General features: G+C 41.5%; 1 protein-coding gene across 2 annotated transcripts in view; it reads left to right on the top strand.

Moving 5' to 3' along the window:
• The window catches only part of LOC143766858 (uncharacterized), a 62,583-nt gene extending 55,847 nt beyond the window's left edge, over window positions 1-6,736 (top strand). The window contains exons 2-3 of one of the 2 annotated variants that reach the window (XM_077254887.1): window positions 3,107-3,962; window positions 6,444-6,736. In XM_077254887.1, the coding sequence (XP_077111002.1) occupies window positions 3,115-3,962; window positions 6,444-6,612 (1,017 nt within the window). In that variant the 5' untranslated portion in view covers window positions 3,107-3,114 and the 3' untranslated portion in view covers window positions 6,613-6,736. The remainder of the gene's footprint in view (window positions 1-3,106; window positions 3,963-6,443) is intronic. The other variant, XM_077254959.1, reaches the window with a different exon arrangement.
• Window positions 6,737-13,146: the final 6,410 nt, after the last annotated feature.

A 13,146-nucleotide genomic window follows, 5' to 3' on the forward strand; every position in this document is an offset into this window, starting at 1 on the left:
ATAGACAGATGAATAAATTACAAAGCTTCTCCTACACGTTGCAAAGTTCATCACGTACAGCCAGGGCCGGTTTTAGGCAAAGTGGGGCCCTAGGCAAAAGTTTAAAATGGGGCCCCAAATGCTAACATATTGCACCAACAGAAACATTTTGGTTGTAGCTACATGCGCTGATTTCAGGCCACTAAACGAGCGTGATCAACAATATTGAAGTCATTCGCCACTTGTTTCCAGCCTCTTTACACTGGCTGGGGACAGAATGATCACTAGTAAATCAATCTGTCCCCATACAATATCATCTTAGCAGAATATCTGCAGTTTTAACTGGGCGATGTGCTGATGAGAACAATGATTTTTGTTCCGGCATATACTGTAAATACATACACCGTACATACACACAGATACACATACCGTACATACACAGACATACACCTTACATGCATACACACATACAGTTATATACACAGATAGTATACACATACCGTACATACATATACCATACATACACACAAATACACATACATACACCGTACGTACACACAGATACACATACAAATACAGTATATGCAAACACATACATATACCATACATACACACAGATACACATACATATACCATCATACATACACATACCGTACATACACACATGCATACACCGTACATTCACACAAATGCCGTACACACATATACCGTACATACACACAGATACACACACATATACCGTACATACACAGATACAGTTATATACATATAGTACACACATACCGTACATACATATAAAATACACCCAAATGCACATACCGTACATACATACATATACCGTACATGCATACACACACATATACCGAACATACAGATACACATACACGTACCGTACATACACACATACAGTATATACACATACCGTACACACATATACATACACATATACTGCATGTACATGCACATAAACATACATATATACCATATATCCATACAAATTTATTTCACATACACAGATACACACATACTGTACATGCATACACACAGCCATACAACTATACCATACATACACACATATACTGTACATACACAGACACACACACAGATAGAAACATACACATAGATACACACAGATGCACACATACATATACAAGCATATACATACATACATACTAATCTTGTATAGGTGATTAGATGAGCCCTGCAGGTCAGTTCAGCTGGAGAAGGCTGCAGACCCCACTGTGGGGGATGGGGCACAGAGCAGACAGCACCTGATGATAAATTCCCAGTAAGGGAGGAAAAGACTCAAATTCAAAAAGTTCCATGACTAAAATTCTAAAGAGATAAGTTATAAAGAGCACTATAACTGCACATTACTTTTCAGGTCACTTCACAGCATACATTTTGCTGCCGTGCTGCCCCTGCAGTGAGCTCCTCCCCCATCTCTTCTCTGTGAGGAGACGCTGCAGCCTGCTCTGAACAGAACAGTGGAGGGAGCAGAAGACCCCCTGTAAGTCCTGCTCTTCCTCCACTGCTGTCCCTGTGTGCTGTGCAGCCGGGGCCCCTGACTGTAGGCGAGTACTCACGATTGGGACGCTCCATGCAGGGGGACAGACGGCAGCCAGTGAGCGCTCTCCTCAGTCTGGTCACTGTGAGGTAAGGAAAGCGTTCATTGGCCAGCGTCTCTCCCTGCAAGACACGCCCCCTTTTTGATCTCCTGCACTTCGCGCCCCGCTCTCTCCCCGACACTCGGTGTTCCATGATTACAGGAGGGAGTGAGAGGGGCCCGATCCTGCATGATACCGGTTCTGCCTGCAGGGGCCCCCCTCCACCTCTGGGCCCTGTAGCAGTGCCATCAGCAGTATGTCTGCCCCTGGCTGGGGGCCCCTAGGGCAGCGGGGGCCCCAGGCAGCTGCCTAGTCTGCCTGCCCCTAACGCCGGCCCTGCGTACAGCACACGGATTGTACACTGATGCCATCTGTATGCTCTCAGTGATTTTCACAGATCATAGACTTGCATGGGTAAAATTTGATCTACACAGAAACCTATGAGGCAAAGCTCCACTGAATAGCATCATTCTCTGACAGGTCAATAAGATATAACTTTTATAATTGTAATTTAAAAATGATATTAGGAGGTTTCCATTAAAATATATTCATAATTGCCTATGTATAATTGTAATAAATCTATTGGAAAGTTATCTCTCTCTCTCAAACTATGGCATAGCACCCCGGGGTAGCATACATGAATACACACCATTGTCCAACCTCCTGATGACATGGTTTCTACAGTGAAACATGGTGGACATTTACTATGTGTTTTGATTTTAACATTCATTATATTTGCTATATTATTCATGAATAGTACCCAAGCGTGTAGTTTGAGAGATGTATTAAATCTATTGGATAGTAATCTATCTCCGAGGTGTGATCCATGAATAGTATTGCAAATAATGAATGTTAAAATTTAAACACATAGCATATGACCCCCCAACATGTTTCTCTAATGAAACAGCATCTTCAGGGGATGGGAAAATAGTCTATATTGATAGATGGTGCCATCCCACAGTTTTAGAATTAGATTACTATACCATAAATTTATTACAATTACATATAATCAATTATGAATTTATTTTAATGGGAACCTCATAATATAATTTCTAAATTAATTTAATATAAGATATATTTTATTAACCTGTTAAGGGAGGGGCTATTCAGTGGGACTTTGCCCCATAGGTGTTTGCATATATAAATGTACCCTCCTGATTGATTTGTCTAAAATAGTGTATACAAGTAAATAACTCAAACTTGATCTATGACTCAAAAATGGATAAGTCACCATGATTGTTTTTGCAGACACATTGACCGCATAAACATGTTCATCTGAATTTAATGGGTAGATTTGCTAGCCATAAAAATCACAGATGGAACATGTACATGATTCGAGGACATGTGAATGAGGCCCTATTCTGTTATAAAATAAAAAAAAGAAAACATCCTCATAGTATGAAACTGAACAATCAAACAAATTATTTATGCATTGACTGAAATTATTCAGTGCGGGGCCAGAGGAGTTAGCATCATGTCTGAACCCCCTAATAATGACAAACACTGTTCTTGTCTTACAGAAAAGAAGATGTGTGCAGCATTTATGTTGATGATCTTCTTGTATATGGCTGTTAGCACCAAAGGAGTAAGCAATCAGTGTGACAAAATAGATGGTACAACACTCATTTGGTCAAATTGTAACAGTTATTCAATTGTAACTTTAAACAATAAAGGCATCAATGAAATCGAAACAAACAGGGAAAGCTATTATGGCAATGTCTCAACACTGGATCTCTCCAATAATAAAATTAAAGTTCTTCCTGATGGATTTTTATCTAATGCCATTAATTTAAAAGTAGTTCATCTACAAAACAATAGCTTGGAAGGTTTGCCAGAAACATTTCTCAAAAATTCATCTAACCTGCAAGTTCTTAGTCTTGAAGGTAATCAACTATCTACAATTCCTGAAAGCATTTTCCATGATACTCTTCATAACCTGACTGTAGACTGCAAGTGTAATTTGGTCAATAACTTAATGGAGAAAATAAACAGTGTTCCAAACCTTAAAGCCTATTGCAAATTGTCTTCAGAGAGGGCTAACCCACTGGTCTTCTATGAAGAAAACTGTCGCATACAATATGTGGCCCTGTACATTGTTTTACCAATATTGGTAATAGCTTTGATTGCTGGAGGAGTGGCTCTGTATATGTGGAAGAGGAAGACAAGTTCATCAACTCTACAAAGCAAAAGTGCTGCAAACATGTCACCTGTTCATGGGCAACCACGCTACATGTCAACGAATATGGAAACTACTGCAACAACTGTACAGCCAGGCCAGAAACAAGATTATGAAAATGTTTTTGTTGGTTACTTGCCAACCACTGAAACAAAACCTTATGGCTATGGAAAAAATGAGCATAAAACAGGCACTCACAGGTAGGTTTTGATTTAATCTCTGAAACTTATGCTATTCCCATCAGGCCATCTTTTGTAAATTCACTCTACTAAGGTACAACGTATTTGGAAATCACAGCACGGGACCACCAAAGAGAAAACACTATAAAAGAACTAAGTACAATCATATATTACATGTAGGAATTGCAGACTTTTTAAAAGGACACCATGTAATACGGTAAATAGGCCACACTCTGTCTCTGGTATCCTTGATGGTGGGTGTGATGAAGTTTCTGTCCACTGATGAGACAGTTTATTGGCTTACCACATTTGCTTGTAACAATACAATAATTAAATGGTTAGTCCTGTATCACTGCACACCTGGATATATTGTGCACATGTCCCATTGTAATAAACACTTCATTAGAATTGGAAAATCAGGCTCATGTCCGGGGAGGTATCAGTAGGCATCCCTTAATCTGCCACACTCACGTCTCAATGCAAAAGTGAAAGAGGCAGGACTAATCCCAACAAGGCATAGCACTTGGAAAATAAGGGCATGCCAGCCAAAAAATGCATTGGCATAACATATTAACATTACAACAATGTCCAGATAGCTAGGTAGCTTCTTTTATGTAATGTATATGTATATTAAAATCTATTTATCTACATCTCTGGCAAAAATAAAGAGATTACGACCACATCAAAACCCTGTCATGGGCAGCCCAATCTCCAGACCTGAACCTCATTGAAAACCTCTGGAATGTAAACAGGAGGATGATGGATAGTCACCAGCCATCAAGCAAAGAAGAACTGCTTACATTTTTGTGCCAGAAGCAGTGTGAAAGTCTGATGGAAAGCATGCCAAGACGCATGAAAGCTGTGATTAAAAATCATAGTTATTCCACAAAATATTAATTTCTGAACTCTTCCTGAGTTAAAACATGAGTATTGTTGTTTCTAAATTATTATGAGCTAGTTTTCTTTGCATTATTTGAGGTCTGAAAGTACAGTTTTTTTTATTTTGAACATTTTTCTTTGTCAAAAAAAAACAACTAAATTTATTGCTTGGAAATTCGGAGACATGTAAAAAACACTTTACATTTTACTGAAAAATATACCTATAAAGAGAAAAATCAGATAAACTGAACATTTTGCTGTGGTCTCTTAATTTTTGCCAGAGCTGTGCATGTACACATAAGTATATACAGTATATATATATATATATATATATATATATATATATATATATACATATATGTATATACTGTATATATACTGTGTGTATATATATATATATACATATACTGTATGTGTGTGTGTATATATATATATATACACTCACCGGCCACTTTATTAGGTACACCATGCTAGTAACGGGTTGGACCCCCTTTTGCCTTCAGAACTGCCTCAATTCTTCGTGGCATAGATTCAACAAGGTGCTGGAAGCATTCCTCAGAGATTTTGGTCCATATTGACATGATGGCATCACACAGTTGCCGCAGATTTGTCGGCTGCACATCCCAAAGATGCTCCATACAAGGCAGGATGGATCCATGCTTTCATGTTGTTTACACCAAATTCTGACCCTACCATCCGAATGTCGCAGCAGAAATCGAGACTCATCAGACCAAGCAACGTTTTTCCAATCTTCTACTGTCCAATTTCGATGAGCTTGTACAAATTGTAGCCTCAGTTTCCTGTTCTTAGCTGAAAGGAGTGGTACCCGGTGTGGTCTTCTGCTGCTGTAGCCCATCTGCCTCAAAGTTCGACGCACTGTGCGTTCAGAGATGCTCTTAGGCCTACCTTGGTTGTAACGGGTGGCGATTTGAGTCACTGTTGCCTTTCTATCAGCTCGAACCAGTCTGCCCATTCTCCTCTGACCTCTGGCATCAACAAGGCATTTCCGCCCACAGAACTGCCGCTCACTGGATTTTTTTTCTTTTTCGGACCATTCTCTGTAAACCCTAGAAATGGTTGTGCGTGAAAATCCCAGTAGATCAGCAGTTTCTGAAATACTCAGACCAGCCCTTCTGGCACCAACAACCATGCCACGTTCAAAGGCACTCAAATCACCTTTCTTCCCCATACTGATGCTCGGTTTGAACTGCAGGAGATTGTCTTGACCATGTCTACATGCCTAAATGCACTGAGTTGCCGCCATGTGATTGGCTGATTAGAAATTAAGTGTTAACAAGAAGTTGGACAGGTGTACCTAATAAAGTGGCCGGTGAGTGTATATATATATATATATATATATATATATATATATAGTATTTATATAAAGGATTGAAAATCATTTTGGCAGTAACATAAGGAAAAACTGCAGGAGGGAGCTACCGAGCTACCAATTATGAAATTGTAATGTACGTACATATTGTGACAGAATACGCTAATGGATGTTTTTCGGAAAGACACTTCATTTGACAATAATTCTTTACATGGGATTACCACTCCAAATATATTCTAGATATGATTAGCAAATGCTCATGATCAACTTTAATATTGTTCTTTTTTCATCAGCAGCAAACCTACAACAGAAGGCAAAATACATCTGGAAAGTGACGTCTATGAGGGTGACCAGCCTATTTACACAAATACCCAGGGGATTTATTATAATTACACAGAACCAAGACTAAGGAATAGCAACAGCAAAGAAGAAGAAGATGTGTACATATTACCAGATCAGTAAAGGAAAAGTTGTCTTTAAAAGACAGCATGTACAGTGTGTCAAGAATTATGTTGCAGCAATTATATACTTGTCTTGTTGTTATGACATTTGTGACCTATGCTAATAAATTACTATTCCTCCTGAATGGTCCTAATGACATCACTAAGAAGCTACTGTTAATTTTATATAATCTTTATGCATTTGTCGCACAAAGTGCAAATTGTAAGACCAACATTCAATCATTTCTTTGATATTAAACATCAACTATGTAATGTTTGTATAAAGTAGAAAAAGGAAGTTTTTCCTGATGGGTTACCATTTATAACTCATGTAACTATCATTTTGAATTGTTTTAGAGGGATTTTCCGCAATGAAAAGAGAGGTCTGTTTGGCTACAGACTGCTGAATTGCACAAGTTACAATAGAGTGACTGCAGAATTATCATCCTGGAAAACTTTAAAATCATCAGAATCAGGATGATTCTAAAGGCAACTCTGAACAGATAACTTCCAACTTAGCAACAGCAAACAAATAGAAGGAAGTTCAGCATATCCATCCATCAGAAATATTTAGAGGGAACCTGTCACCCCCCCCCAGGCGTTTGTAACTAAAAGAGCCACTTTGTGCAGCACTAATGCTGCATTCTGACAAGGTGGCTCTTTTAGTTCTTGTTCCTGGTACTGCTGCAATAATTGTTTAAAAAATTTGACCCTCATACCTTGAAAATCGTGTCCATATGTGCTACTGTGTGTGGGGTGCATAACACTTACTTATGGTCCATAAGCCTCCACTGGCGTCATCTTCCAGAACCTTTGCAGAAAACAATCTAGGGGACACTGAATTCGGTAAAACAATCATACTTTTACTTGTCAGTTTACAGTCATTACAATGAAACATATAGGATAGGGCCCAATGGGTTACAGTATTTCCCACAGGTACCAGACATACCCTCAGCCCTAATTCTCATTATGGGTAGAGAATCACTCATACTAACCTCTCTAGCACTAGAAATTATTCTCCAACACAAGCAGCACACCCAGATTAAATTACCTCCAGCCTCTGAGAGTTTGAGTCCATCTTTTCCTGAAGCACTGCAGGCTTAGTGCGCCCCAGGGGTCTCGACATCCATCTCGAGGTTCCCAGACCGACAGACAGATTTGCATGGAAGGAGTTCTTTGGCAATCCTCTGCCTCAAGTATCAGGCTCACATTATCCCTAGAAGCCTGCTGCCTATGACCACTGCTATGATGCCACACTTTCCCTAACGGAACTTGACCCTTCCTGAACTTGACACTAAGGCCGGGGTCACACTTGTGAGTGTGGTGCAAGAAACTCACACATCAATACTTGGCACTTCTGCCGGCACTCGGACAGGAGCGTGTGGCTGCATGTATTTCTATGCAGCCACACACTCTGGTCCCGAGTGTCGACGGCAGTGCTGGCTATTGATGCGCGAGTTTCTCGCATCACACTCGCAAGTGTGACCTCGGCCTAACACTCAGTTCCCCCTATCCAATCTGGGCCATAGTTAACCCTGTCTAGGCTAAACTGCAATCCCAGAGGGTTTTACTTGCAGATGACATGCATTACTATAAAATACATTTAACCACTTGGGGTGTCAGAGAGCAGAACATCATCTCCACCACTCCTTCACATCCATGCTCCAAATTATATTGTGTTTTTGTTAATCATGTGACACATTCCCTTTAAATTCATGAGGGTATAGATGGCAGCATTGTGGCTCAGTGGTTAGCATTGCAGCCTTACAGCACTGAGGCCCTGGGTTCAAATCTCACCAAGGACAATGTCTATAAGGAATTTGTGTGGGTTTCCTTTCACATTCCAAAAACATACTGATAGGAAACTTACATAGTGAGTCCAAATAATGTCTGTAGAGTGCTGAGTGAAAAAAGAAATACATTTAGGAAATCAGTCGTTCAATATAAAGCTCACTGTGAATGTGTCTAGATGCAAGCAGCTCCAGTCCTGAAAAAAAGGGCAATGAAACAAGATAGATTGCTTTTTTAGTTATTGCGGGCTATTCCTACTTTATCATTTTGACGCCATATAGCTATATATAGCCATATAGCCAATAAATCAGATAAGTTCAGATTACAATATACTTTTATATCAGATACTCACTAGGTTTCTACCTTAGCGTCTTCTCATACCTTGGGATAGGAGCAGTGCTAGCCATTGTTAAAGAAGCACATAACATATAAGAATTATATCAGGCAGAGATCTTGAAAATGGTGTTTGGTGGTTAAAGGGAATAGCTGTCTCTGGCTGAGATGTTAACTGTCAAGAACTTCCAGGGCAGTCCATAAAAATAAGGCACTTTTTTGCTCTGTCTGTAAAAAATATTTAAGGCGTCCATGATTTTTTGGAAGCTGAAGAATTTTATACGGATTAATTTGATTATAATTATCATCATTTTAAAGTTTGCCGTAAATGTAGCTAATGTCTTCATGTTTTATATTCCTAGTTGACAACCAAAGTTTATCGCCAACCCAGAACACAGGCCCCACAGACCATCTTTTGTCTGCAAAAAAATTATATTTACTCTGAGCCTCCCCAATAATCCTTTGGACCTCCCGCCATTACTCCCCCAGGCGCTGGACTGCGCCATCCACCCCTAGGCACCCAGACTCCAAGCGGGAGAACTCCCCAAAATGTGGATGGAAACCATAATTACAGAAAAAGGGGGATGTGCCCATTGATTGATTAATACGGTTGTTAAAAGCAAACTTAGCCAAAGGCAAAGCCGCACACCAATCATCCTGTCTGGCAGTGGACAGAGAGCACAAAATTTGCTCCAAAGACTGATTGGTCCGCTCAGTCTGTCCATTGGCTTCTGGGTGATAAGCGGACAAAAAGGAGAACACAACCCAACCTCCTGCGAAACACCCTCCAAAATGTGGATACAAACTGCATCCCCTTTTCAGACACCACACTCAAGGGAATGCCATGCAAATTCACCTCATGCTCCACAAACAACCTGGAGAAAGACTCCGCAGTGGGCAAAGCAGTTAAGGGTACAAAATGTGCCTGTTTACTAAATTTGTCTATCACCACCCAAACAACAGTATTACCCTTGGAAGGATGGAGATTGGTGATAAAGTCCATGGAGAAATGAGTACATGGCCTATCATGAATTGGCAAAGGCACCAAATCCCCAGCTGGCTGGCTATGGGAACTTTTTGCATGGGCACATACAGTGCCTAAAAGTAGTATTCAACCCCCTGCAGATTTAGCAGGTTTAATAAGATGCAAATAAGTTAGAGCCTTCAAACTTCAAACAAGAGCAGGATTTATTAACAGATGCATAAATCTTACAAACCAAAAAGTTTTGTTGCTCAGTTAAATTTTTATAAATTTTAAACATAAAAGTGTGGGTCAATTATTCTTCAACCCCTAGGTTTAATATTTTGTGGAATAACCCTTGTTTGCAATTACAGCTAATAATCGTCTTTTATAAGACCTGATCAGGCCGGCACAGGTCTCTGGAGTTATCTTGGCCCACTCCTCCATGCAGATCTTCTCCAAGTTATCTAGGTTCTTTGGGTGTCTCATGTGGACTTTAATCTTGAGCTCCTTCCACAAGTTTTCAATTGGGTTAAGGTCAGGAGACTGACTAGGCCACTGCAACACCTTGTTTTTTTGCCTCTTGAACCATGCCTTGGTTTTCTTGGCTGTGTGCTTTGGGTCGTTGTGTTGTTGGAAGATGAAATGACGACCCATCTTAAGATCCTTGATGGAGGAGCAGAGGTTCTTGTCCAAAATCTCCAGGTAGGCCGTGCTATCCATCATCCCATGGATGCGGACCAGATGGCCAGGCCCCTTGGCTGAGAAACAGCCCCACAGCATGATGCTGCCACCACCATGCTTGACTGTAGGGATGGTATTCTTGGGGTCGTATGCAGTGCCATCCAGTCTCCAAATGTCATGTGTGTGGTTGGCACCAAAGATCTCGATCTTGGTCTCATCAGACCAGAGAACCTTGAACCAGTCAGTCTCAGAGTCCTCCAAGTGATCATGAGCAAACTGTAGACAAGCCTTGACATGACGCTTTGAAAGTAAAGGTACCTTACGGGCTCGTCTGGAACGGAGACCATTGCGGTGGAGTACGTTACTTATGGTATTGACTGAAACCAATGTCCCCACTGCCATGAGATCTTCCCGGAGCTCCTTCCTTGTTGTCCTTGGGTTAGCCTTGACTCTTCGGACAAGCCTGGCCTCGGCACGGGAGGAAACTTTCAAAGGCTGTCCAGGCCGTGGAAGGCTAACAGTAGTTCTATAAGCCTTCCACTTCCGGATGATGCTCCCAACAGTGGAGACAGGTAGGCCCAACTCCTTGGAAAGGGTTTTGTACCCTTGCCAGCCTTGTGACCCTCCACGATCTTGTCTCTGATGGCCTTGGAATGCTCCTTTGTCTTTCCCATGTTGACCATGTTTGAGTGCTGTTCACAAGTTTGGGGAGGGTCTTAAATAGTCAGAAAAGGCTGGAAAAAGAGATAATTAATCCAAACATGTGAAGCTCATTGTTCTTTGTGCCTGAACTTCTTCTTAATACTTTAGGGGAACCAAACAGAATTCTGGTGGGTTGAGGGGTTGAATAATAAATGACCCTCTGAAAAAACTTTTCCCAATTTAAAAAAAAACAAAACAAAGAAATAACATTCTTTTTTGCTGCAGTGCATTTCACACTTCCAGGCTGATCTACAGTCCAAATGTCACAATGCCATGTTAATTCCAAATGTGTAAACCTGCTAAATCTGCAGGGGGTTGAATACTACTTGTAGGCACTGTACCTCACAGGCAGACCCAAATTTCCCAATATCTGAGGCTAGAGAGGGCCACCAAAAAAATCCTCGAGATGGCCCTATGGGTTGCCGAGATTCCAGGATGTCCACTCAAGACTGAGTAATGGAACTCCCTGAGGACCCTGAGACAAAACTGACGTAGCACAAACAACCTATCAACCAGGTAAGATGGAGGAGCCAGCGACTGAGCCTCCTGGATCCCTTGCTCCAAATCAGAGGAAACATCAGCCACTAGCACCCCAGGCTACGGGACAAACCATCGGCCTTGACATTTTTGGACCTAGGCCGAAAGGTGATCAAGAACTGGAATCGAGAAAAAAAAAGTGACCATCTCGCCTGCCTCGGGGTCAACCTCTTGGCAGACTCAGTGTAAGCCAGGTTATTGTGGTCAGCAACCACAGTGATAGGATGTACCATCACCTCCAAAAAATTCCTCCATTCTTCAAAAGCCAACATCATAATTCTTCTCTGCCGAGGAGAACTTCTTAGAAAAGAAGGCACAGGGCCTTAATTTGGTCAAAGTGGCGGGCCCTTGGGACAACACCGCTCCCACACCCACCTATGAGTTGTTCACCTCAACAATAAATAGTTTACAGGAATCTGGCTGAATTAGAACCGGAGCAGACATGCAACTCTTTTTAAGGTTAAAAACGCCACCACAGCTGAGGCTGACCAATGATATCTGCCCCCTTTTGAGTCAGATCTGTGAGGGGTTTGAACACCTGCGAAAGCCCCCTTATAAACATCCGATAATAATTAGCGAATCCTAAGAAGTATTGCAGGCCTTTCAAATCTCTGGGTTGAACCCAATCCACAATGGCCTGAACCTTCCTAGGATCCATAAGAAAGCCCTCAGCAGACACAATAAACCCCAGAAAAGACTGTTCCTGAACAAAGAATGAACATTTTTCTAACTTGGCAAAGAAAAAGATCTCCCGGAGTCTTTGGAGAACTGCACGTAGATGACTAATTTGAGCCTGCTTATCAGGTGAGTAAATGAGTATGTTGTCCAAATATACAACCATAAAATGCCCAATACAATCAGAGAACATGCAATTAATGAAATTATGTAAAACTGCAGGAGCATTAGTTAACCCGAAGGGCATAACCAGGTTTTCAAACAGTCCCTATGAGGTGAGAAAAGCCGTTTTCCACTCATCTCCCTCCCATACCCGGATCAGATTATATGCTCCCCGTAGATCCAGTTTAGAAAACCATTTGGCCCCAGACAATTGGTTATACATAGGGTTGAGCGAAACGGGTCGGCAATTTTCAGAAGTCGCCGACTTTTGGCAAAGTCGGGTTTCATGAAACCCGACCCGACCCCTGTGTGGGGTCGGCCATGAAGTCGGCGATCTTCTGAATCTGGAATCGGAATTCCGATACCGATTCCCGATATGTTTAAGATATCGGGAATTGGTATCGGAATTCAGATTTACGTGTAAAATAAAGAATTAAAATAAAAAATATCGCTATACTTACCATCTGACGGGCCCTGGTACTAACCGGGAACCTTCCTTCCTTAGAATCAGCCTTCCAGGACCTCGCGGTGACGTCACGGTGACGTCGCGGCTTGTGATTGGTCGCGCGGCCGCCCATGTGACTGCTCGCGCGACCAATCACAAGCCGCGACGTCACCGTGACGTCACCGAAGGTCCTGGAAGGGCTGATTCTTAGGAAGGAAGGCTGCCGGAACGAAGCAGGGCGTGTCCGAGGGTGAGCATATACCTAA

Source organism: Ranitomeya variabilis, chromosome 1, assembly GCF_051348905.1.
Source record: "Ranitomeya variabilis isolate aRanVar5 chromosome 1, aRanVar5.hap1, whole genome shotgun sequence".
Taxonomy (NCBI): domain Eukaryota; kingdom Metazoa; phylum Chordata; class Amphibia; order Anura; family Dendrobatidae; genus Ranitomeya; species Ranitomeya variabilis.